Raw genomic sequence first — 23,605 nt, forward strand, 5'->3', positions numbered from 1 at the left:
GCCCTGCCGCCCCGACGTCGCCGCCCCGGCCCGCGCCGCCTCGCCGGTCGTGAGCAACTTTTTTTTTTATTTTTGTTAGATTTTTTTAGATTTTTTTGTAGTTCATAATTTTTTTTGTTAGATTAGATGTGTAGTAATTTAGATATGTAGTTCATATTGTGTAATTTAGATTGTCTAATTAATTTGTTCATATTATGTTAGATTTTTTTCTGTTAATAGATTTTTTTGGTGATATTATTGTTGAATATGCATGTTTGGTGATATTATTGTTAATAGATTTTTTGGTGATATTTAGATTGTGTAAGATCTTTTTGTTAGATTAGATGTGTAGTAATTTAGATATGTAGTTTATATTGTGTAATTAATTTGTTCATATTATGTTAGATTTTTTTCTGTTAATAGATTTTTTTGGTGATATTATTGTTGAATATGCATGTTTGGTGATATTATTGTTAATAGATTTTTTGGTGATATTTAGATTGTCTAATTAATTTTGTTCATAGAATTTTAACGATTTTTTTGTTCATAGTATTTAGAAAAAAGAAAAAAAAGAAGTAGTTTATATATAGTTGAACTAGCTAGTTGATTTAATAAATTAATTTATTTTACTATATATAGAAGTAGTTTATTTTTAGTAAGTACTACTTTATTTATTTATAATAAGTGTTTAGTAGTTGAACTAGATAGTTGATTTAATTAATAAAACTACTTTATTTAACTATATATAGAAGTAGTTCCCGCATCGACGTCGGCGATGCCTATCCCGCATCCTCGTCGTCGACTCGGTGGTGGAGGCCTGCTTGATCAGGGCCATGTTCGGGACTGGGCTCCGCCGGGCTGGTATTGGGAGGTGCTACCTTCCGGGGGACGTAGGTTGGTGAGGAGGCAGCCCGTTGTTGACCCGATCCTTGTTTGGTGGCGGTCACGTGGGCCAGTGACGGTGCTGAGGCTTCCGAACACCGCAGAAGTGGTACGCCACCATGTCAGCGAGGAGGACGAGCACGTCCGTCGCTACATTGTTGCATTGGAGGGCAGGTTCGATAACACCTTGCAGGTTCTTCAGGGATCTCACTGGAGCTATGATCCTGTGATGGTTCCTTATCTTTGGGTGTCCATCGCCCGCGTCGATACCCGTCGGGCGTTACGGTTCTAGTTGTATTAGTGATAATATTCGACGATGTACGGACACCAAGAGATGATGTACTTTTGCTTATAATTATTAAATGCATGCTAATTTGAATACTACTTTATTTTATGATTTGGTTTTGCTTATTGAATGCTCATATTGGATAAGTTCTCCTTCATTTCCGTGTGCTAGACAATTTGGTATAATAATGCACCCGGGAATAAAAAGAGGAGCTACGTACATCACCGATAGTCAACCCATGATTAATAATAATGATCTAGTTTAATATTTGAATTATGAACATAGGCCGGAAATGTCGTACTCATCGGATGACGAAAACCGGCCGGGGGAGTGCGACTGGTGCCACGACGACCGAGGTATCTGCGACAGGTTCATTGAGCTGGACGAAGATCATACGGTACGCAATGACGACAATATTTTTTTTCGTAATTAAGCACGACTTCAAGTATTTTAACATGTATTTTTCATCTTTTCCAATTCGACTAGCTTATCCCATGCTTTGCAAAACGCTATGTCTTGGAGAGGATGGGTTTTGAAGACCATGAAAGTATGGAAACCAAAAAAATTATCCTAAGTATCCATCATGGTGTGGATTTTCAAGTAAAGCTGTGCAATGCTCAGAGTGTAACCCATTTTGGTTGCAAAAATTGGGAATCACTTTGCAAGATGTATGGTTTTGATGAGGGTATGCTTGTCACCATGGATCTTGGTGATCCTACAATCGAGCAAGAGAGACCTTCGATTTGTGTCCTTGTGGATACACCTCCAATTCTTCCCCCATGTGAGCTTAACATAGTTATTAAGTAATTTATATTGTTTATTTCAAAATAGTTGACAACTTATTTCCATTGACAGCTTATTTTCATTCTTCAAAGAATGTGCGGAAGATGGTAGACCGAACCTACTACACCGAAGGCTCCGAATTAACTTATCAGGAGAAAAATCATCTGGTCGCATTTTGTACTGATCTTGAGAATTACAATATCTACAATCAAACTCCTTAACATTATGGTCAATACGTGCCACTAGTGCACGTGTTGAACTACGGTAAATACCATGGAGATACCCTCGTAAGATTTTTTACTATTACGACATCCGTGCATCTTTTGCACACTTCTAAAACTAGTACATCATTGCTAACTATGAATTTATTACTATGTTTTTCAACAGATAATCCCGAATGATTGTATGCCTCATCTGATGTATACGCACAGTACCCTTCATGTTTTGAACATACAACCAGGTCTTCCTACGAATCTCAACTGTCCATACCGGGTTTCTAAAAAAAGTGGAAACATGACAATCAAAGAATGGAAAAAATGTATGGACAATCGTAAGGAGCTTCTTGGAAGCAAAAAGCAGCGAAGGGCAAGAATTGGAGACATGATGATCGCCATTCTTCATAATGGAGAGTCAAGGTCTATATTATTTTATGCTATTTTACCTTAAGGGTGTTTAGGTCCTACCTGATACTGATGATCATGTGCTAAGAACAATTATGTAGGGTTGGGTTCGATGATTATGAGGATGATGATCATATGACTTATTATTAATAACGAGTAGAAGTTGTATGATGATGCATGATTAGTAGGACTTGTTATTATATATGATGATGTATGATGCGAGCATGCATGAGTTATTATATCAGCGGGTAAACCAAGGACGAAGATATAAGAGAGGAGCCTTCTCTCTATTAGCAAGCTATAATAACAACCTAAAAATAATCCCCAAAACCCCTAAAGCAGCCACTTTTCTAAAATAACATGGACTTTTGGTCCCGATTGGTGCCACCAACAGGGACCAAAGGCCCCCTGACTGGGCTCGGCGGACCGGCCACGTGGAGGCACATCTGTCCCGGTTCGTGTTTGAACTGGGACTAATGGGTGCAGGTATTAGTAACGACCCATTAGTCTCGGTTGATGAACCGGGACTAAAGGCCCTTACGAATCGGGTCTAATAGGTGTTTTTCTACTAGTGATAATTAATCATTTGTGTACATTATCAAGAGAAGATTGCTATTGGCACGTACGTGTGTTCACATGATATATATTTTTCTGTCGCTGAATAATGCTCGACCATCAATCTTAACCATCTCAAGTTCCTTTTGTGTGGCGGAAGTTGGGAGGTGGGTGGGTGGCGAGCACCGTGCATCGTGGCAGGCCGTGCTGCGCCACGGCAACATCAACGATCAGTTCCGGAGGCAGACAAAAGATGCCACGGGCGTTAAGGGCATCTCCCAAGGCAACCTGCAAATTTTCTCCCGCATACGTCTTTTCAATCAAATTTGCTATCAACCGATTTGTTTCAGTTAAATAGGTCTGCCTCCTTTTCTCTCTCTGCATCACATTAGAGAGTATAGATATCGATGGAGCTTGTGAAGCAGAAGCTACATTGCTAGCAATTTTTTCTAGAAAAGTAGGATCACCCTAGCCTCTACATCATTACGACGTACATAACCCTAAATTTATTAAAGTTTAAGTATCAATTTCCGGCATCAAAGTACGAAACTTACAGGGTACAACAGATGAAAATAGAGATATGTGCCTACACACATAGCCTACTATTGGACCGTCATCCAAACCGGTTGTTTGTGCTCCCATGCTACCACCTCCCACTGGCTGTACCCAGATACCATATGGTCCGTGCTTTCGCTTGTTCCAATGATAACCTCATACGGGTCCATCCTATAGTACGGAAAATAACCAAGAAATATTGTCAAAATTTCACTCTGTTAAAGAAAATACAATCATTATGACAAAAGAGCCGAAAGTAAAGCACAAATACCCACATGGATACGTGCTTTAGTTTTATCCTCAAGGCCCCTAAACAGTTACCAACATATTATCTAGACTGGTGAGCAGAGCTAAGTTCAATGCCACATGAATCGTACGCCAAAAGAGAGTAGCGAACGGGCACACAATAAGCAAATGATGCACTATTTCCTCCTGATCACATAATAATATTGTTTAGTATCTCTGTTTCACGAGATTATATTTAGTAAGAATCACTCTCCTATGAACAAAACACTTGAAAAATCTTAATTTTGGCTAGTAATTTAGTTTCCCCATTATGCGTTGAATGGAAGATCGAACCAGAGTTAATTAAATCGAACTACATATATTTCACATAGAAAACCCCAGAAGGTGTCTTACAATGGAATGTGTCTCGTACATTTGTTAGGATAATACGTACTCCCTCCATTCCAAAATATAGTGCGCCCACGCTTTCCGAGGTCCAACTTTGATCATAAATTTAACCAACAAGACCAACTGCGGCGGGAGAAAAAAAAATATAATTGAAAACTTCTTTTGAATACGAATTCACTGATATAATTTTTGCTCCCGCCGCAATCGGTCTTGGTAGTTAAATTTGCAGTCAAAGTTGAAGCACGAGTATAGAGGAAGCACTACATTGTGGAATGGAGGGAGTAGCAACCTTTGTACTAAAGGCACCCCGTTGTTCATTTATCCCCGATTAGTGCTCCCTGGACTGGATATTTAAAGAATTTGATCTCAAAACTGTGCTAATGTAGTCTTGATCGCTTTGAACAATATTAATAATGAAATTGATTCACGCATGATACTTTCTGCACGATCTGCACCTGACGCTTGGGCTTGGAGTTCATGCGAACAGAATCGTCAGTTGCCTCGTGCGTACACGCTAGCCGTAGAGCAGCCACGTAGGACCGTCAGGCATCGGGCACAAGTTTGTCGTGTATATAACAGCACTCATAGTATAAAGAGGTGGGTACTGTATGATCAAATTAATAACCCGATCATCTACTGTATATTTATCTATATGTTTGTAGCATCTATGCCACATGGGTTCAGCTACCGCGAGGTCATGAGAACACCAACTCTGGTACACTGATACTGAGACCTCATGCCAATATCTACATCCACCATCATTAAAAGGAGAACCGTTTATCATGTTTCCCTCAAATCTCCACTCATATATCCAGGAATGCACTCTCGCCTCACCCATATTCTGAAGCACACCGGGAGTTTCGAATCTTGACCAATTTTTATCTTCATGATCAGTCAAATACAAGAAATTAAATGTCCAATTGCTGGAAATAATGGGATAGAGTTTTTCCTGGACGCTAGAGGTAGGAGTCGGAGGCACCAGGAAGTTATTTATTTATTTTTGATAAGCAGGTACCAGGAAGTTGGATCCTACTTCGACGAGCACAGCAGGAATGCTCGTCCGGCTCTGGTGGATTTGAACCGCAGCTGTGCTGAATTGTCTCTCATGGGTGAGGGCAACATATGCTCATGGGCTACTGCATAGTGGGTCATTGGCCTGTTGGTCTTGGGTGGGCTTCTGCGTAGTCTCTCAACCTTGTACACTAGTATTATTTGTCATATACCTATATATACAAAAATAATAATTTGGGTGTACATTTACCCATGACTTTTGATGGATCCGCCCCTGCCCTCTGTGTGGAAAAAAAACTCACTTTATCAATAAAATTGGGATATTTGTAAACTTTGTAAATGAAATTAACATCTCAGAGGACAATTGTGCAGAAGATTCTCTTATAACTTTGAAAAGAATATCATGCACCCTGCTAAAATTGTACAAGAACACAAGTATGTTTTGGAGGCAAATGTATGGTACATAACGAGTCTCTACCTTGTGATTCATCTGTATACAAATAAAATATAAGGCTATACTATTAGCACAGTCGAATATGATTTTGAACTAATATGTGTCCAGGAGGTGAGAGAAAGTAGGAAAGAGATGCTATGTGCACATGCCCTTGTGGCACTTTCTTCAGGTACTGGGCAGACTGCGACAGATCGATTGCGATGAGTCGTGTTGGGCGATGCTGCTGCACGTAGCATCGATGAACTTGCGTGTGATTCCCTTGACTATTTGACAGTTTGAGTTCGGGACAATGCCAGTCGGCCATTGTGGTCAGCTGTTGCGTCGGTAACGGCGAGAGACTGCATGTTGCTGATGCTCCGTCGGATCCATGTTCATGGTACCCAGTAACTTTCCGGAACGCAACTGTTCAAGACAAAATGAATTTAGTCTTAGGAATTATTGTCCTTCCGCCAAATACTTGCCACGCAGACAGACTAACAAAGTTCACTATGAACATGGTGGCCGGAATTTTGAGGGCAGCCAAGCACAGTCCAGACCTTAAGATGCTACCAAAAACTTCCATTGCCAAGGCAATCGAGCAACCACAGATAATACACTAATGCGTGATGGACTGCGTGGCTCATCTACGGTATTCATTGCTCCATTCATGGCTTATTGTGTTCTTCAGGGGAATTGTTTTGGTTCCCAGAATAATCAGTTGGTTCATTGGACTGGGTCATGAGTCGAGACCGAAGTTTAAGTGTCTACACTTTGTTCATCAATTTGAACATGCTTTTTCATGGAAGACCATTGACCTGGCCGATGAATAGTGTCATCAGAATTTCTAACATAAAGCGCTCTGATTGTCAGGGTCATGCCTTATTTTTAGCTTACTTAAAAATGCAATTTGGAAAATGCCAAGCACACCATGTCATCCAATCCTCCCATATTTTAGGTAACACTTTATTTTACCCATATTAATGCACAAGGGTGAAATGATGTCATCATCTCCTAGAAAATAAACAAATTTGACGTCAGAAAACATACAAGCCGCTTACGAGGAAATAGGAAAGAAAGCACATCATCTGGCATGTGGGAGTAGGTGAGTGCATTACTAGGTATGTATGGAAAAACAAATGGATAATAACGTGTCCTTTGCTGCCGCTTTCCATATGCCGCTGCCTTTATTCTCCTGCAAGCCTAGTGGCATCTGCTGCCCTCCCTCATCTTCTAATCGGAGATGGCGAAATGATTGTTCAGCCACTCCATGATGTATATTTAAACAAAAAGAGACCAAAGGGAGGGTACATTATTGGTAGAAAAGAGGAAGCTAGAATTGGATTGGGGACAAATTGCAAGGTGCCACCAAGGATAGGCATGGATGAACACCGAAAAGTTGATTAGATCTCAGTCTGAAGGTGATTGTCCACCGAAAGTCCTATTTATTTGAGATTGATGCCACCCGTTATGCGGTATCAAGTGGTTAATTTGTAGTTTCTGCTCGCCCAAACCGAGTAAATCCTGTTCGCACTTCACAAGTCGATCTCTCCCAAGCGCGTGAGTGCGAGATTGGGCACAGTGGTGGTGTTGGTGGTGTGTCGGGGTCGTGCTCCCCTAACCCAAGTCAACCACCTTGCGAATCGAGGGATAAGAGAGCGCTACGGGGATAGGGTGGTGGTCTTCGAGAGCCACGACTCGTTGCGGGCGGCAGCAGCATCGACGATCGATCCAAAGGCAGGCAAAGAGGTCGCTGACGGTACCGTTTGGGCTTGGAAATGTGTGGCTGTAGTGGAGGGTCGTTGGTCTTCTTGGGGTTCTGTCTTAGGCCTGCTGCCTTTCGGACGGCAAGACTGACTGTTGGCGATACTGCCTCCATGTTCATTGATGCTTACTGAATCCTGGAACATGTAGAAGTGTTTCCCCAAATATTATTGCATGTCGGGTGCTGTCGACGAAAACGATCTAGATGACCAATCGGAATAGCCAAAAGAAGAAGAAAAAATCCTCTCAAAATGCGCGAACTATCTCCATCCTGATTTATTGGTCCCCTTTAAAATTTATGCGAAATTTTGACCAAATATTTAAATAACAAATGTTAATGCATGTTAACAAAAATTATATCGTTGGACTAATAAACAAGGACGGAGAGCCTTAGCTCAGTGGTTGGGCATGCGGTTTTCCCCCATTTATTGAGGATCAAGTTTGATGTATGGTGGAACCATTCATCAAAAAATATCTTGATACTCATTTAAAAAATTCTAAGAACCATGTTTATCTTGGTACTCATATTAAAATGGCCGTATGCATCCCTAGTTGGTGCAGAGGCTGGGGAAGTGAAATTCTCCCCCAAATTTAAGTTGTGGCCGTATGCATCGTTCTGATGCAGAGGCTGGGGAGTTCTCCCTTCTTGAAAAAAAATAAACCAGGACGGAGGTAGTATGGCTTTCCGTTGCTTCTGATTCAGATACAGGGTTTGTTAGACATATGCGATTAGTTCATAAAAGAAAATGGGACGAGAATATGAAAATTCTGAGATAGATCGAAAAGGGAAAAGTCCTATGTTTTATTGTTACCAAACTTGCAACAACTTGACAATACAAAGGAAAAAAGGATAGCAAAAGCCAGAGCTTGGATGGACCAAGGTCAATGTTGATCGAGGAGCATCGTGCGCAGCGGTCCACTTAGCCACAACGGCCTCGCGGAATCCGGCCTGGTTGAGCCAGAAGAGCTCAAACCGGAACCAAGGAGGGATGGGTGGCGCTCATCGACGGAGGAGAGGAGGAGGGGGACGTGATAGGACCCGATCCGGGTGATAGCCTGCAATGAGGCTAGGGGACATCTAAGTTCCCACTCTGGAGAGACTAGGACGCGGTCCAGAACGGACCGCGTCAGATTCGCCTGGCGGTTAATCTAGGCCAAGCTCCGCGATGTAGTCATTGAACATCTGCATCCGGGGGCGGTTGACCCGGTCATTACTCTTCTCATCCGGGGAGCGGATGAGGTTAAAGTCACCTCCCACTACCACTACGAGGGATGGAGCAGAGATCTTCTGTTGTAGCTCAGCGAGGAAGGTCGGGGAACCACGGTGGTCCGCCGGTCCATATACAATGATGACCTCCCACTTAAAGTTGAGCGCCCGCTCGAAGATCTCCATACTAACGAATAACTCACCCCGGTCCATACCGCTCCATGTCCGCCGTTGACTCTTGGCAGTTCTGCGCCAAGTTTGCCCGCCAATTTACGAAGGGTTGGGGCGCGAACCTTGGCCGAGACCTCCGTGACCGCAAGAAAGCCCTCCTGAGCGCCATCCAAGTCCTAGACGCCCGCGCTGACACCTCTGAGACCTCCCTGGATGAGTGGATGCTGAGATATGATCTTGAGGATCAGCTTTCGGTCATCTATACGGACGTGGAGGCATATTGGCGGCTGCGCGGCACTCACCGGTGTTTGCTCCGTGCTGATGCTAACACGGCTTACTTCCAGGCGATCGCCAATGGGCGGCAACGGCGGAACTCCATCCACTCCCTGTGGGACGGCGATACCCAGCTGGTGCGCCCCTCGGACATCCGAGCCCACTTAGATGGCTTTTATAAAGCCCTATTCTCCCCCACCCATCGGGGTGGGGCTGCGCTGGCCCCCGATACTTGGTCGGGTGGACAGCTAGTTTCCAACGATGTCAATGCCGCCTTGGTGGCACCTTTCTCAGAGGACGAGGTCCTCGCGGCGATCAAAGGAATGAACCCCTCGTCGGCCCCAGGCCCGGATGGATTGCTAGTCACGTTTTTCAAAACTTTCTGGCAAACCATCAAACCGGAAGTGATGGCCCTCTTCGGCAAATTCTTCTCAGGGACCATGGACCTTGGGCGCCTTAACTATGGGATCATTACTCTCCTTCCCCAAGTCCGGGGGGCCTCGGACATTCGCCAGTTCCGACCGATCATGGTGATCAACGTGATCTTCAGGATCCTGGCTAAAGGGTACGCCAATAGGGTTACCCTTGTAGCGGACTTTTTCACCCACCCCAACCAATCCGCCTTCATCCAAGGCCGGTTTATTTTGGATGGGGTGCTGGTCTTCCACGATGTCCTTCATGAAGTCCGAACCAAGCACCACAATGCGGTCTTCCTGAAGCTCGACTTCCATAAAGCCTATGAAACTGTCCATTGGCCCTTCCTTCAGGAAGTTTTGCTCTGCAAGGGCTTCGACGACCGGTGGGTGACCCGAGTTATGCAACTCGTCACTTGCGGTCGGACGGCGGTTAACATTAATGGTGAGATCGGGTCTTACTTCCCCACCCTATGAGGGGTCCGCCAGGGTGACCCGTTCTCCCCGTTTCTGTTCAACATGGTTGTCGATGCCCTCGCAGTCATCCTTGATATGGCCAAAGCTTGTGGCCATATCTGCGGCCTACTCCCTCACCTGGTGGGAGGGGGAGGGTCTCCCTCCTTCAATATGTGGACGATACGATAGTAATGGTGGAGGGATCCGCGTCCGACATTGCCAACCTAAAGTTCCTCCTCCTGTGTTTCCAACAGATGTCTGGTCTCACCATCAACTTCGATAAGAGTGAAGTGATGGTCCTTGGCTATCCTCCGGAGGAGGCTTTGTCCATTGCGGAACGGCTGAACTGCCGCCTGGGTTCCTTCCCCACGACTTACTTGGGGATACCCATTAGTTACTCCCGGCTCAACGCCGCTGACCTTCGCCTGACTGTGACTAGGTTGCAGCACTGGGTTGAACCCTGGAGGGGGAGGTGGCTATCAATAGCAGCCAGGGTAATCCTCATCAACTCCTCGCTTGCTAGCCTACTCTGTTTTCTCATGAGCTTCTACGGCCTCCATGAGACCCTCCATCAGGAGGTTGCCAAATAACAATCTATTTTTTTGGGCTGGCGAGGAAGACAAGCAGAAGTATCATATGGTGAGCTGGCCAGACATATGCAAACCCAAAGACCAGGGTGGCCTTGGGATCTTGTCCTCTCGACGCATGAACATTCCTCTCCTGACCCGCTGGCTTTGGCGTATCGCCAATGGGGAGGGAGGCCTCTGGCTTACCATCATCCATAATAAATACCTTAGGGGCCAACCTCTTGCCTTCTGCCAGCGTTCGGGTGGATCCCAGTTCTGGCAGTCGGTGATCCAGCTTCTGCCTGTCCTCTGCATTGGCACGTCCATATTGGTTGGCTCCGGGTCCTCGACCCTATTCTGGTTTGACCGCTGGTTAGGGGACTCTCCCTGGCTGCGCGGTTCCTAGAACTATTCGCCATTGAGGCCGACCCTCGGGTCTCTGTCGAGACGACCCTAATTGACTTAGGGCCTCTCGCTTTCAGGCGCCCCTTCAGCCCCCACGAGGTGGCTTCATGGGACTCCCTCCTCCAGGACATCGCCCTTATGCCGATGGACGTCGAGGAGACCCTGGATTCCCTCTCCTGGCGCCATGACCCGTCTGGCCGCTTCTCCAGGAAGTCCTTGTATGCCGCCATCGCTCCCTCGGCGGCCCCGGAGCCCTTTAGCCTGCTCTGGGACATCTGCCTACCTCTGATGATCAGGATTTTCTTGTGGAAATGGATCCGTGGATGCCTCCCTTCTGGGGTTGAAGTCCTCAAGCATAACAGTCCGGGCGATGGGATGTGACCCATATGTGGCACGATCGAAGATGCTAACAACATCTTCTTCTGGTGCTCCACTGCCCAGTTCCTATGGGCTTGCTTCCACGAGATGGTCGAGGCACAGTGGTGCAACACCAACTTCCCCGACTTACTTGCGGAGCTAAATGCTTCCCACCCCCTCGCTACCGCCGTATTAGATGGTTGTGCGTTGGGGTCCTCGCCTGGACGCTTTGGACCATCCAAAATAAGCTTGTTATTCAAAAAGTGCCTCTCCGACGTGCGACTGACGCGATCTTTAAACTGTGTGGCTACTTGCAGCTTTGGCGGCCGCTTAGCCGCCCCCAGGACCGGGATGTCATCACCACCCTCCTCGCCGACCTTCGCTCGATGGCTCTCCGCGTGGCACCCCTGCTGCCGCCTCCTCCCCTAGAACCTTACTAGCCGTTGTCCGGGTGCTGTGTGGAGGGTGTGTTTTGTTTTTAGGGCTTGTTGTGTTGTGCCCTCAACATTAACCCTTATGATCTCTTTGTGTTCTGTGGACCTCCGTGTGCGTGTGTTTGTCTTGTTGAACCTTGTTGGATGCGTGACTTGGGCGGTTTGCTTTATAATGTAAAGCGGGGCGAAAATCTTTTTCAGTAATGTTGATGGAAGTTTCTTGGAGGAAAGTAGGGGTGGAGCGTGGGGCGCTGTGATTCGAGACCATGATGGAAGAATCATTCTATCATCCTGGGATTATATACCGCGCTGCAATGGAGCGAACTATGTGGCTTGCCTAGAAGGACTACGGAAGGCGGTGTCGGGTAAGGATCTACCTTTAACCATTGCGACGGATTGCAGTTCGGTGGCAAAGGCGCTCGACCCCTCGTCTGTTGATAGACCGAAAATTGGAGCGATTGCAAAGGACTATCAAGCCATCAAACAAGGGAAATAAAAAAGTTAAAGTTTGCAAAATAGATAGAAGGGGCAATAGTTTAGCTCATAGTCTTGCCTAGTTTGGACTTAGAGAGGTGCGTGGTGGGTGTACGCAATTTACAGTCCCAACCTGGCTTAGATAGAAGGGACAATTTACAGTGCCTTCCGCGATTGTACGAACAATATTTTCTCTAGTTAATGAATACCACTCTTTATTTCAAAGAAAAAAAGACAATGGAAAGAAAATATACGCTATATGTATTTCTAGGGTAATCTTTAAAAAAAGGAGGTTTGCCTCTGCATTGAATTATGCAGAGAGCCATATATGTTTATTCGTTAAAATCCAAGAGCCGAACAAAGTCGACCTAGAAAAATATCGAGAGCCTATGCCAAAAAACACACACCAGACAGCCACGAACCTTGCGATTAAAAGATAAAAAGAAAACAAAAAATACACAACTCCTACGCTAAGCCTTCAAGAAGAAACAACCATACGTGTGCCGACGATGGCGAGTCCAACCCAAGGACGATCTCAAGATTTTCATCCCAAAGCCAAGGTTTGATCCACCACCTTCAGCAATGGCACGCCACAGGCATGCGTCGACGTACCTGATCAGAGATATGTTATTTCCACTAGAGTGTACATGTTCGTCCTTGAAGTCGCCTTATACTGTCAACACTTGTCTATCTACCAACACCTTGCTAGTGGGATACTGCAGGAAGTGAGAACATAAGACAAAGACCTCCCATACCACCTCGCCTTCAGTCACTGTCACATCACTTCCGACCTAGCAACAACAGCCGAAGCATGACACCTCTGTTAGAGCCAGAATGTAATACCTACCAACAATAGGCATGATCTTGACGTGTCCGCATGAGACGTCGTGCATAGCAACCGCCGGCGACTTCATCTGCCGGTGACAAGCATGACTTGATGCCTCTGAAAGAGATGCATGTGTCACGCGCCGAGCCGCATCGAACCCGGTCCATTGGTGGAGGGGAAGTCCCATACCGCCGCCAGCTTCAAAGAGCTGTCACCACCTCAAGACCTTTCCTCCGCGTCATCCACACGACCATGGAGGCCGCCGTCGTTGAAGAAACAGGGCCGCCGACCCCAATGCCGAAATCCTGCGCCGCCACTGGATGAAGTCATATCGGGTGGATTGCGATCAGATCCGCTGTCGTTTGACGTGCCACCACGATGCCATGCAGCAGCCGCAGGCAGCCACCTCCTTCCTGTCGCAAGCCCCTGCTAGCCTTGCTCGGTAGGTCCTTAAACCCAAGGAACCGAGCCACAACAGCATCGAAAATGCCGTCGGGCTAGTGCCAGCTGTCCTCACAGTCGCGACAACGTTGCCACCTGAATCAAATCATCCCAACTCCGAATGGGACGAAACCTATATGTAAATTTATGATTTCACATATTCCAACGAAGAAAAACTTGTACATTTTATTTATTATGTGTGTGTGTGTGGGGGGGGGGGGATATAATGGATTTCTGAAGTCCTAAAAAATTCTTATCAAACTCTAGAAAATGATAGCTTATAATCTAGGACTCTAAAAATGTTGATTTGAGTTGAATCATCCCGCGCTTCTGCATGTTGCAGTAATGACCTCATACGGATCCATCCTATTGCGTGGAAAATAACTAACAAAATATTATGAAATTTCACTCTGTGAAAAATACAATCATTACGACAATTTCAAAGAGCCAGAAGTAAAGCACAAACACCCATGCGGATGCATGGTTTAGTTTTAGCCTCAAGCCTTCCTTCCTACTAACATATCCTAGTATTGAACCGCCATCCAAACCGGTTTTATGTATTTTGTGCTACCACCTCCCACTCATTGCACCTAGTTGCCATAAGGTCCTGCTCTTTCGTATGTGTTGCAGTAATGACCTCATACGGATCCATCCTATAGCGTGGAAAATAACTAACAAAAAATTATGAAATTTCACTATGTTAAAAATACAATCATTATGACAATTCCAAAGAGCCGGAATGAAAGCACAGACACCTATGCAGATGTGTGGTTTAGTTTTAGCTTCAAGCCCCCCTGCCTACTCACATATCCTACTATTGGACTGTCATCCAAACCGGTTGTATATATTTTGTGCTACCACCTCCCGCTCGTTGCACCTAGATACCAGAAGGTCCTACGCTTCCGGATGTGTTGCAGTAATGACCTCGTATGGATCCATCCTATAGCGTGGGAAATAACTAACAAAAATATGAAATTTCACTCTTAGAAAAAACAACCAGACAATTCCAACCGAAAGTAAAGCACAAACACCCATTTAACTCAAGTCCATCCCCCTCCCCCACAAAGCAGTTACAAACATATTATCTATATTGATGGGCAGAGTAAGCTGAATGCCACATGAATCGTACGCCATAAGAGTGTAGCAAACGCAAACAATAAGCAAATGATGCATTGCTTCCTCCTGATCACAAAAACAACATTGTTTACTATGTTACCATCTCCATTTTGCAAGAATATGTTTAGTAAGAATCACTCCACTATGAACAAACCACATGTAAATATTAATTTTTAATGGTAATTCTGTTTTCCAAATATGCTTTGAATGGAAGATCGAACAAAAGTGAACTAAATCCATATACATAGATTTCACACAGAAAACCCCAGAAAGTGTCAACTTACAATGGAATGCGTCCAGTTTTATTTGTTAGGATGATACGTATCAGCCTTGGTACTAAATGCACCGACGCAGTTCATTTATCCCGGATTGTTGCTTTCCAGAACTGGATATTTAATGGATATGATCTCAAAACTGTACTAACATAGTCTTCCTCGTGATGAACAGAATTACAAAGAGACCGGTACTGTATGGATCAAATTCATAACCTGATCACAAAAGGTGTCTTTATCTTTATGTTTGTACCATCTATGCCACATGGGTTCAGCTACCGCCAGGTCATGAGAACACCAAGTCTGGTGCCTTGATAAGTGATGTAATTGATATCCAAGACCTCTTGCCAATAACTACATCCACCATCGATCAATAAAAGGAGACCCGTTTATCGTATTTCCATATTCACTCATGTATCAGCAGGAATGCACTCACATCACCCATATTCTGAAGCACACCGGGAGTTTGGTATCTTGACCATTTTTTATATTCATAATATTTCAAATAGAAGAAATTAATAATCCAACTGCTGGAAATAATGGAATGAGTTTCTTCCTGGACTCCGGACGTAGAAGTTGGAGGCACCAGGAAGTTAGATCCTGCTTGTCCGCTTTGACGAGCACAGTTGGCCTGTTAACCATGGGTGGGCTGCTGCCTATCAAGCATGTAAACTAGTAATTTTTTTGTCATATATACCATAAATACATCTGTACACCCATGCCTTGTGCTGGATCCGCCCCTGTCCCCTAGGTGGAAAAAGAACTCACTTTATCAATAAAATTGGAATATTTGTAAACTTTGTAAGTGAAATTAACATCTCAGAGGACAATTTTGCAGAAGATTCTCTTATGACTTTGAAAAGAATATCATGCACCCAGCTAAAATTGCACAAGAACACAAGTATGTTTTGGAGGCAAATTTATGGTACATAACGAGTCTCTACCTTACGATTCATCTGTATACAAATAAAATATAAGGCTATACTATTAGCACAGTCGAATATGATTTTGAACTAATATGCGTCCAGGAGGTGAGAAAGTATGGAAGAGATGCTATGTGCGCTTGCACTTCTGGCACTTTCTTCAGGTACTGGGCGGACTGCGACAGATCGATCGTGATGAGTCGTGTTGGGCGGTGCTGCTGCACGTAGCATCGATGAACTTGCGTGTGATTCCCTGGACTATTTGACAGTTTGAGTTCGGGACAATGCCAGTCGGCCATTGTTGTCAGCTGTTGCGTCGGTGACGGTGAGAGACTGCATGTTGCTGATGCTCCGTCGGATCCATGTTCATGGTACCCAGTAACTTGCCGGAACGCAACTTTTTTCGACAAAAGTCGCTTTTATTATTTCAAAATGTAGCATCAAGCGGATACAAAGCATTATGAGTAGCCCCGGCCTCTGCAAAAACTAGGATGCACACAGCCCAATACGAAAGTCTGACGAAAATTCATGAAATAAAAATGGACAAATCGGCAACACTAGAGTTCTATAGACTGACACTATGCCTATGTCGATGAAGATACTGTTCAAGACAAAAAGAATTTAGTCTTAGGATTTATTGTCCTTCCGCCAAATACTTGCCACGCAGACAGACTAACAAGGTTCACTGTGAACATTGTGACCGGAATTTTGAGGGCAGCCAAGCACAGTCCAGATCCTTAAGATGCTAGCAAACTTCCATTGCCAAGGCAATCGAGCAACCACAGATAATACACTAATGCGTGATGGACTACGTGGCCCATCTACGGTGTTCATTGCTCCGTTCATGCCTTATTGTGTTCTTCAGGGGAATTGTTTTGGTTCCCAGAACAATCAGTCGGTTCATTGGACTGGGTCATGAGTCGAGATCGAAAGTTTAAGTGTCTACACTTTGTTCATCAATTTGAACATGCTTTTTCATAGAAGACATTGACCTGGACCGCAATAGAGTATCTAAGATAAAGCTCTCTGATGGTCAGGGTCACGCCTTTTTTTAGTTTAATTAACAATGCAATTTGAAATATGCCAAGCACACCATGTCGTCCAATCCTCCCATTTTGTTTAATTAACACCTTATTTTACCCATATTAATGCCCAAGGTGGAAATGACGTCATCAACTCATATTTGACGTCAGAAAACATACGAGCAACTTACCCGGAAATAGGAAAGAAAGAGCATCATCAGGCACATGGGCGTATGCAAGTGCATCACTAGGTATATATAGAAAAACAAATGGATAATAACATCTCCTTTGCTGCTGCTTTCCATATGCCGCTGCCTTTATTCTCCTACAAGCCTAGTGGCATCTGCTGCACTCCCTACTCTTCTAACTGGAGATGGCGCAATGATTGTTCAGCCACAGCACGATATGCTCAATCAAAAAGAGAGGAAGGGAGGGTACATTGTTGGTGGAAAAGAGGAAGCCAGAATTTGACTGGGGACAAATTGCAAGGTGCTACCAAGGATGGGCATGGATGAGCACCGGAAAGTTGATTAGATCTCAGTCTGAAGGTGATTGTCCACCGAAAGTCATAATTATTTGAGATTGATGCCACCTGTTTTGCAGTATCAATTGGTTCTAGTTTGCCCTCGCCCAAGATATTCATCGGCAGTACTATGTAAATATGATCATCTGATGTGGAGATCCAACAATTGGATTTTCAATGATGGAGATTTCTTTCGCATCTTCCATGCAACATGAATTGGATCAAATTTTGGGTAGGGACCGCCTTGCCAAACTAGAAAAGGCTGGAGTAATATTCTGCAAAAGAGAAGTTCTCCCTTATTTGAAATTGTGTAGTTCTTTATGAACTCTTAAGTTAATTTATTACACAAACTTTTGCAGTTATTCTTAAAAAGCATTTTAAGCCCCAGCATAAAGCACACTTTGTTTATATGTACTATCAGAGCTTGTAACCAGTATTAAAATTATGGAGCCATAGTAGGATACAGATGATCTCTGTTCTTATAGTGCATCTACTCTATTTATGATAGTTAGTTTGTAGTAATGACAAGCTATGTCATACATCCGCACTTCTCCAAGTTCACATGCCAAAAGAAAATCATTTCTTTACAAAAGCACCGATCTAATTAAGCACTTGTGTACATGCTCTAAGAACGATTGTTATTGGCACACGTGTCCAAAGAAAAAAATTAATCGCTGAATAAAGCTCGATCATCAAGCTAATCCCGAAGTTGCTTTTTGTTTCTCTCATGCAAGCTTTTGATCATAAATCCTGTGAGAACAGGATCATTTCCCGGACATCTAGCAATTAGGTTTCTTATGATGGAGATTCCTCTTCTATATTCTACGCAGCAGAGTATGGACCAAATTCTACCTATTGATTGCCCTGGCCGAACTAGGGTAAGTTGTAAAATCATGAAAAAAAGAAGTTGTTTCAAAATAGTAGTGCCTCAAAGGTGATGGCGCACGGCACGCCTCAGTAAAAATCATCCCCAGGAAAACCTCCCCCTTCCCCTCGCGTCGCTCCCGCGACCGACCGAGGGGACTCACCCGCCGCCGGCCTCTAGGCCTCCTCCTCCCCCTCCTTCACCTCACTGTCGCCGGTCTGCGTCGCCGGGCAAAGCCCGGTAGGTGCTGGCGGCGGCGGGGCCTCGTCTCTCCCTAGCGCGGCGGAGATCGGCGCGGGCCGGCGTCCCTGCGTGGGGGCGCGCTGCTGGACCGGGGCGGCGCGGCATCTGGGCGGCACCCTGGGCTTCCTTGGCGGCGGGGTGGGATCTGCTCCTGGTGTGGGAGGGCCGGCGGTGTGCTGTGCCGGCGGGATGTGCTCGGGGTGGTGGCGAGGGGCGGCCAGATCCGATCTGGATCGGGGCGTCTCCTCCGACCGCTGTCGCGGGCGACACGGGCTGTGGCGGCGCGGGCTGGCCGCCTGCTGGTCGCCGGCAGATGGTGGTGGTGATGCGGGCTGGAGGATGGAGTCGGTGGGCACGGCGGCTTTTCCGGATCTGGCCTCTCGGCAGCGCGGGCCGCGGTGGTTAGGGCTGCTGGCGGCGGCCCTGACCGAGGCCCCCTCGGCTGGTCGGGGCGGCGGCGCAGTGGCGGTGGTTCCGGTGGTGCGTGCCCGGCGGCTCCGGCGCTTGGAGCTCGCCGGGCTACGCGGATGGGCAGCGGCCGGGCGTGGCGGCCACTCTGGCCGTGGGCGGCGGCATGGGCAAGTCTCGATGGCATCCCGGTGTCGTGGCGGCTTCACGGTGGCTCGATGGATCTATCCGCGGCAACGGCTGGCTTCTCCGACGTCGGTTTGTCTGCGTTCGGGCCGTCTCGACCTTCACCCCATCTCCTCGACTCCCGTCGCTACTCCCATCAAAGGGCTGGTCCTCTCCCAGCTGCGGTCCACCGCTTGTCTCGCGCCCGTTGCCGCAGGACAGAGCTCGTCTCGCACACGATGCAGCAGGACTGAGCTCGTCTCGCGCACGATGCAGAAGGACTGACCTCGTCACCCTCTCGTTGCTGCAGGACCGAGCTCATCTCGCGCTTGGGGCAGCAGGATGGGTCGGTGGATGCCAGTTCTGACCGACCTATTGGGTCTCGACACCGGGGGTCGCCCAGGGGCGCGAAAGGTGGGACCTTTCCGCTCGTCTCTTTCGTTGGGGTGCGGCGGGTCACGGGTGAGGTGGTGTCGAGGTCTTGGATGTTGGGGCGGCGGTCCTGGTGGTGGTGGTTGCGCGGTGCTCTTTGACAAAGTCCGTGCCTTGGTGCTGCCTGGTCATCATGGTCGTGTGGGCGGCGTGGTTGCCGCGGTGTGGCGTCCGGTGGCGATGATTGTTGGCCGAGGTGAAAACATGCTCTATTTTCGGACGGACCGGCGGCGGCGAAGATCGTTCCCTTCTTGAAGGCGTCGTCGTGGCTCTCATTGCCCGTCATGCGGCTCCGAGGGAAACTCTGATCCTTGGATCGGGCGGTGGCGGCGCTCCGGCGTCGTATCCTTCCTGAAGGCACCGCCTTGAAGCGCATGGTTCGTCATATGTAGCTTCATTTCTTCAGGGCGGTAGTGCTAGGAGGGGTGATGCTGCGCTCAGCGCCTATGTATCCTGTCTTGGGTGTGTGCGTGTGTTGTGGTGGCGTGGCGTGTGGTTATACTGGATGCTTGTGGTTTGGTGCTTTATATATAAAGCGGGGCGAAAGCCGACAAAGGTGATAGCGGTGGATGTACGAAACAAGATCCAGTTCAAATCGTCGCGAGGCTGCTTAGAGCTCACTATTCACAGTTTTGGCTCACCATGGACGGCTATGTTATTGAGCAAACTCAGCTAATGATCGCTCTGTCTTCCAGTGCATTGTGATATTCAGTTACATGAACAATCAATCAATTCACTGGACTTAGTCATGACTCGTGACATGAGAATGTGAGATCGGAAAATTTTAGTTTCCATACTTTCCTTATTTGAACATATTATCAAAAAAGGCTTTGGCCCCGCTTTATATATAAAGCAATGATCATCAAACATCCCGATACAAATGGACGCCACCACAACAATCACACACACCCAAGGCATGATACACAGGCGCTGAGCGCAACAACACCACCCCTAAACGAAGAGATGAAGCTGCATACGACGATCCGTGGACTCCAAGGCGGCGCCTTCAGGAAGAAAATGACACCGGAGCGCCGCCACCGCCCGATCCGAGGATCAGAGTTTCTCCTGGAGCAACACGATGGGCGATGAGAGCCGCGACGACGCCTTCAAGAAGGGAACGAGCTTCGCCGCCGCCGGTCCGTCCAAAGAAAGAACAGGTTTTCACCCCGGCCAACACTCACCTCCACCGAACGCCACACCCAACTGCCACGCCGCCCACACGGCCATGGCCACCGGGCAGCACCAAGCCGCGGGCTCTGCCCAAATGCACCGCGCTACCACCACCAGGGCCGCCGCCCCGACATCCAAGACCTAGGCACCACCTGACCCGAGACCCGCCGCTACCCCAACCCAAGAGACGAGCGGAAAGGTCCCGTCTTACGCACCCCTAGATGGTCCCCAACGCCGAGACCCAATAGGCCGGCCAAAACTGGCCTCCATCATCCCGTCCTGCAGCCCTGAGCGCGAGACGAGCTCGATCCTGCCGCCAAGCGCGAGACGAGCTCGGTCCTGCTACCGGGCGCGGGACAAGCTCGGTCTTGCAGCACCGGGCGCGAGACAGACGATGGAGCGCAGGTGGGAGAGGGCCAACCCTTGGACTGAAGAATTGCTCGGACAACGAGGAGATGGAGCGAAGGTCAACACGGTCCAACCGGAGACGAGCCGACGCCGAAGTAATGCCGACCGTCGCCGCAGGCAGAGCCGTCGAGCCACCGTGTAGCCGCCGCGCCCCCAGGAGGCCACCGAGTCGAACCTCCGCACGCCGCTGCCCACGGCCGGAGCAACCGCCACGCCAGGCCGCTGCCCTACCCGCGCCGCCTACCCGGATCCCAGCGCCATATCCAAGACAAAACCACCGGAAAACGTGAGATCCGGCCAGCATGCACCGCCACCACCGCCACCAAGCTGCCAAAGCGCCGGTCACCTCGCTGCCAGCACTGCCGCCCGACGCCCAGGAACACCAAGCCGGGCCCTCAGCCCGCGCCGCTCACTGGCTACCGCCCAGGGAGGTCACCCGAGCCAGATCTGGGCCTGGGACAACCGCCGCCGCCAGCACGCACGGGCACGCCCCGCCACATCCCGCCGCGCAGCCGCCCATGCCGCCGCACCAGGACGCCCCCGACCGGCCGCCCCGCCGCCGATGCGCCACGCCGCCCTGCAGAGCCGCGCACCTCCGCTCGATGCAGCTGTCCCGCGCCAACCCATCGCGAGGAAGGGGAAGGAGGCCCCGCCGCCACCGACGCCAGCCGGGCTTTGCCCGGCGGCGCGTGCCGGCGGCTGCGAGGGAGGAGGGAAGGGGGGGAGTAGGGGCTGGCGGCGCTAGGTTCGCCTCCCCGCTCGCGGGAGCGGGCGAGACGAAGGGGGTGTCTCGACCTATTCAGGCTGCAAGAAATCTTATTTGAACATATCATTTTGATACTAATTAATTCAGACAACTCATATCATTTTAGAATTTTATTTTAACCTCAAGTGGAGGCATGATGTCATGAACCTCCAGGAGAAACTGCTATTTATGTCGTCAGAAACATATGTGCCGTTTGTTAGGAAAAAAGAATAGACAACACATCTTTATACAAATTCATACTCGGGACTTTGTACCAAAATCAGGGCGAACCTTTCTTTGAAATTAATCATTATACTGATTTAGGACATGGTAATATGTTGAGCGAGTATGATTATTCAGGGTTTATACAAGTTGTGGTGGTCTATCCCAAGCAGTACCTGAGGTGCCAACGGACAAAAATAAGATGTTCGCTGTTCTTCAAGTCGTTGCGGTTTCAGTGCTTCAGAATGTCTGTGAGACTTCAAGCCGTGGAAGTGAGTGACTGAAAAAAAGACAGCCAAGCCACACACATGCACATAGCAAGGGTACAAATGGAGAATCATCTTTGATCTCAGAAATCCTTTCTTTCACTTGATTATATGATACAAGAAGAAAGCAGCCCAAGAAAAATTACAGGCAAACAGCTACGGAGACCGACTGATAAAGGCTTGCTGGAACTGGGACATGTGCGCACATCCATGGACAAAAACATGGAGGCGCTGATCAAAATCCACAGCCTCCTATTCCAGGTGCCTTTTCAGTTTCAGCGGGTGAGAAAAAGCAGAGTAGAAAAACGGAGCTACCGGACAGAGTAGAAAAGCAGAGGCGGTGTTTACTGTGAAGGACTGATTTATGAACTGCCATGCTAGGTGATCCTAACAACTAGTACCTTACGAGAGTGGTAGTGGTGGTTGGGTAGTGATGGTAATCCATGGCGGCGTGCTCCCTATGATCAGGAGCAGCCTGGTGGCGAAGGCGCGCGGTGTTGTGGGCGTAGCCGACGTAGTCGACGACCTTGTTGTGCCAGGCAGGAAGCTTCGGTGCGTCGTGGACCTTGTCAGTTGCGTAGGCGGCGTAATAGCCGTGGCCACCGGCGGCAGCGACGACGGAGGCCTGGTCAGGTTTCAACCCGCCGTCGTGGTGGGCCTTCCGCCCCTTCTCATCAAGAGCCCGCTGATGGTCGTAGGCCGTCGTCGGCTTGTGGTCGGAGGCGGCGTTGTAGCCGTTCCGGTTCCCGCGGTCACCCATGCGGCCGCGGCTTCGGCCGCCACAACCCCCATGGCTGGACCGCTCGCCGCCGTAGTCGTCCTTTCTGCCGCCGCCGAAACAGGAGCTGAACTCGAAGCACATTCGTGCTGGCGGACTTCCTGGCTAGACTACCTGGATTGGATGTGCACCCAGGAGGCTTATCTGGCTGTATTACTCGAGTAGTGGTGGTGGTGGTGGTTGTGGTGGTAGGGGTATATATGCTCGGGGTGCCGAGACGATGAGCTCGTGCTGAACGCGACGTGTGAGGAGGAGGCCTAGCAAAAGCAGAGTCCGGGTTCACACTTCTCCCTCGCCACCCCAGTGCAGGTCCCGATCTACAGAGGTCATGTTCGTCCAACACCTTGTGAAGCGCGTCTTCTCTTCACCCGGAGCGCGTCTTCGGGTCGTCAGCTCCGGCTTGAGCACAGTGGTGGTGGTGATGCTGTTGGCGCCGCCTTCTTGCGCAGCGCCGCTCTTCTTCTTCCTCGAGCTGCCTAGCACAACTCTCATGATGTTTCTCTCTCTATATATATCTCTCAAGAAC

General features: G+C 48.0%; 1 protein-coding gene across 1 annotated transcript; it reads right to left on the reverse strand.

Moving 5' to 3' along the window:
• Positions 1 to 22,441: 22,441 nt before the first annotated feature.
• On the reverse strand, positions 22,442 to 23,230 carry LOC123064617 (uncharacterized). Its single transcript, XM_044488064.1, has one exon. It carries the CDS (start codon positions 23,161 to 23,163, stop codon positions 22,696 to 22,698), a length of 468 nt encoding a protein of 155 aa, XP_044343999.1. The 5' UTR covers positions 23,164 to 23,230; the 3' UTR covers positions 22,442 to 22,695.
• Positions 23,231 to 23,605: the final 375 nt, after the last annotated feature.

This window comes from Triticum aestivum, chromosome 3B (assembly GCF_018294505.1).
Source record: "Triticum aestivum cultivar Chinese Spring chromosome 3B, IWGSC CS RefSeq v2.1, whole genome shotgun sequence".
Taxonomy (NCBI): Eukaryota; Viridiplantae; Streptophyta; class Magnoliopsida; order Poales; family Poaceae; genus Triticum; species Triticum aestivum.

What these genes read in the sequence shown, in the direction of transcription:
- LOC123064617 (XM_044488064.1), bottom strand. Translation starts at nt 23,163, where the DNA reads ATGTGCTTCGAGTTCAGCTCCTGTTTCGGCGGCGGCAGAAAGGACGAC.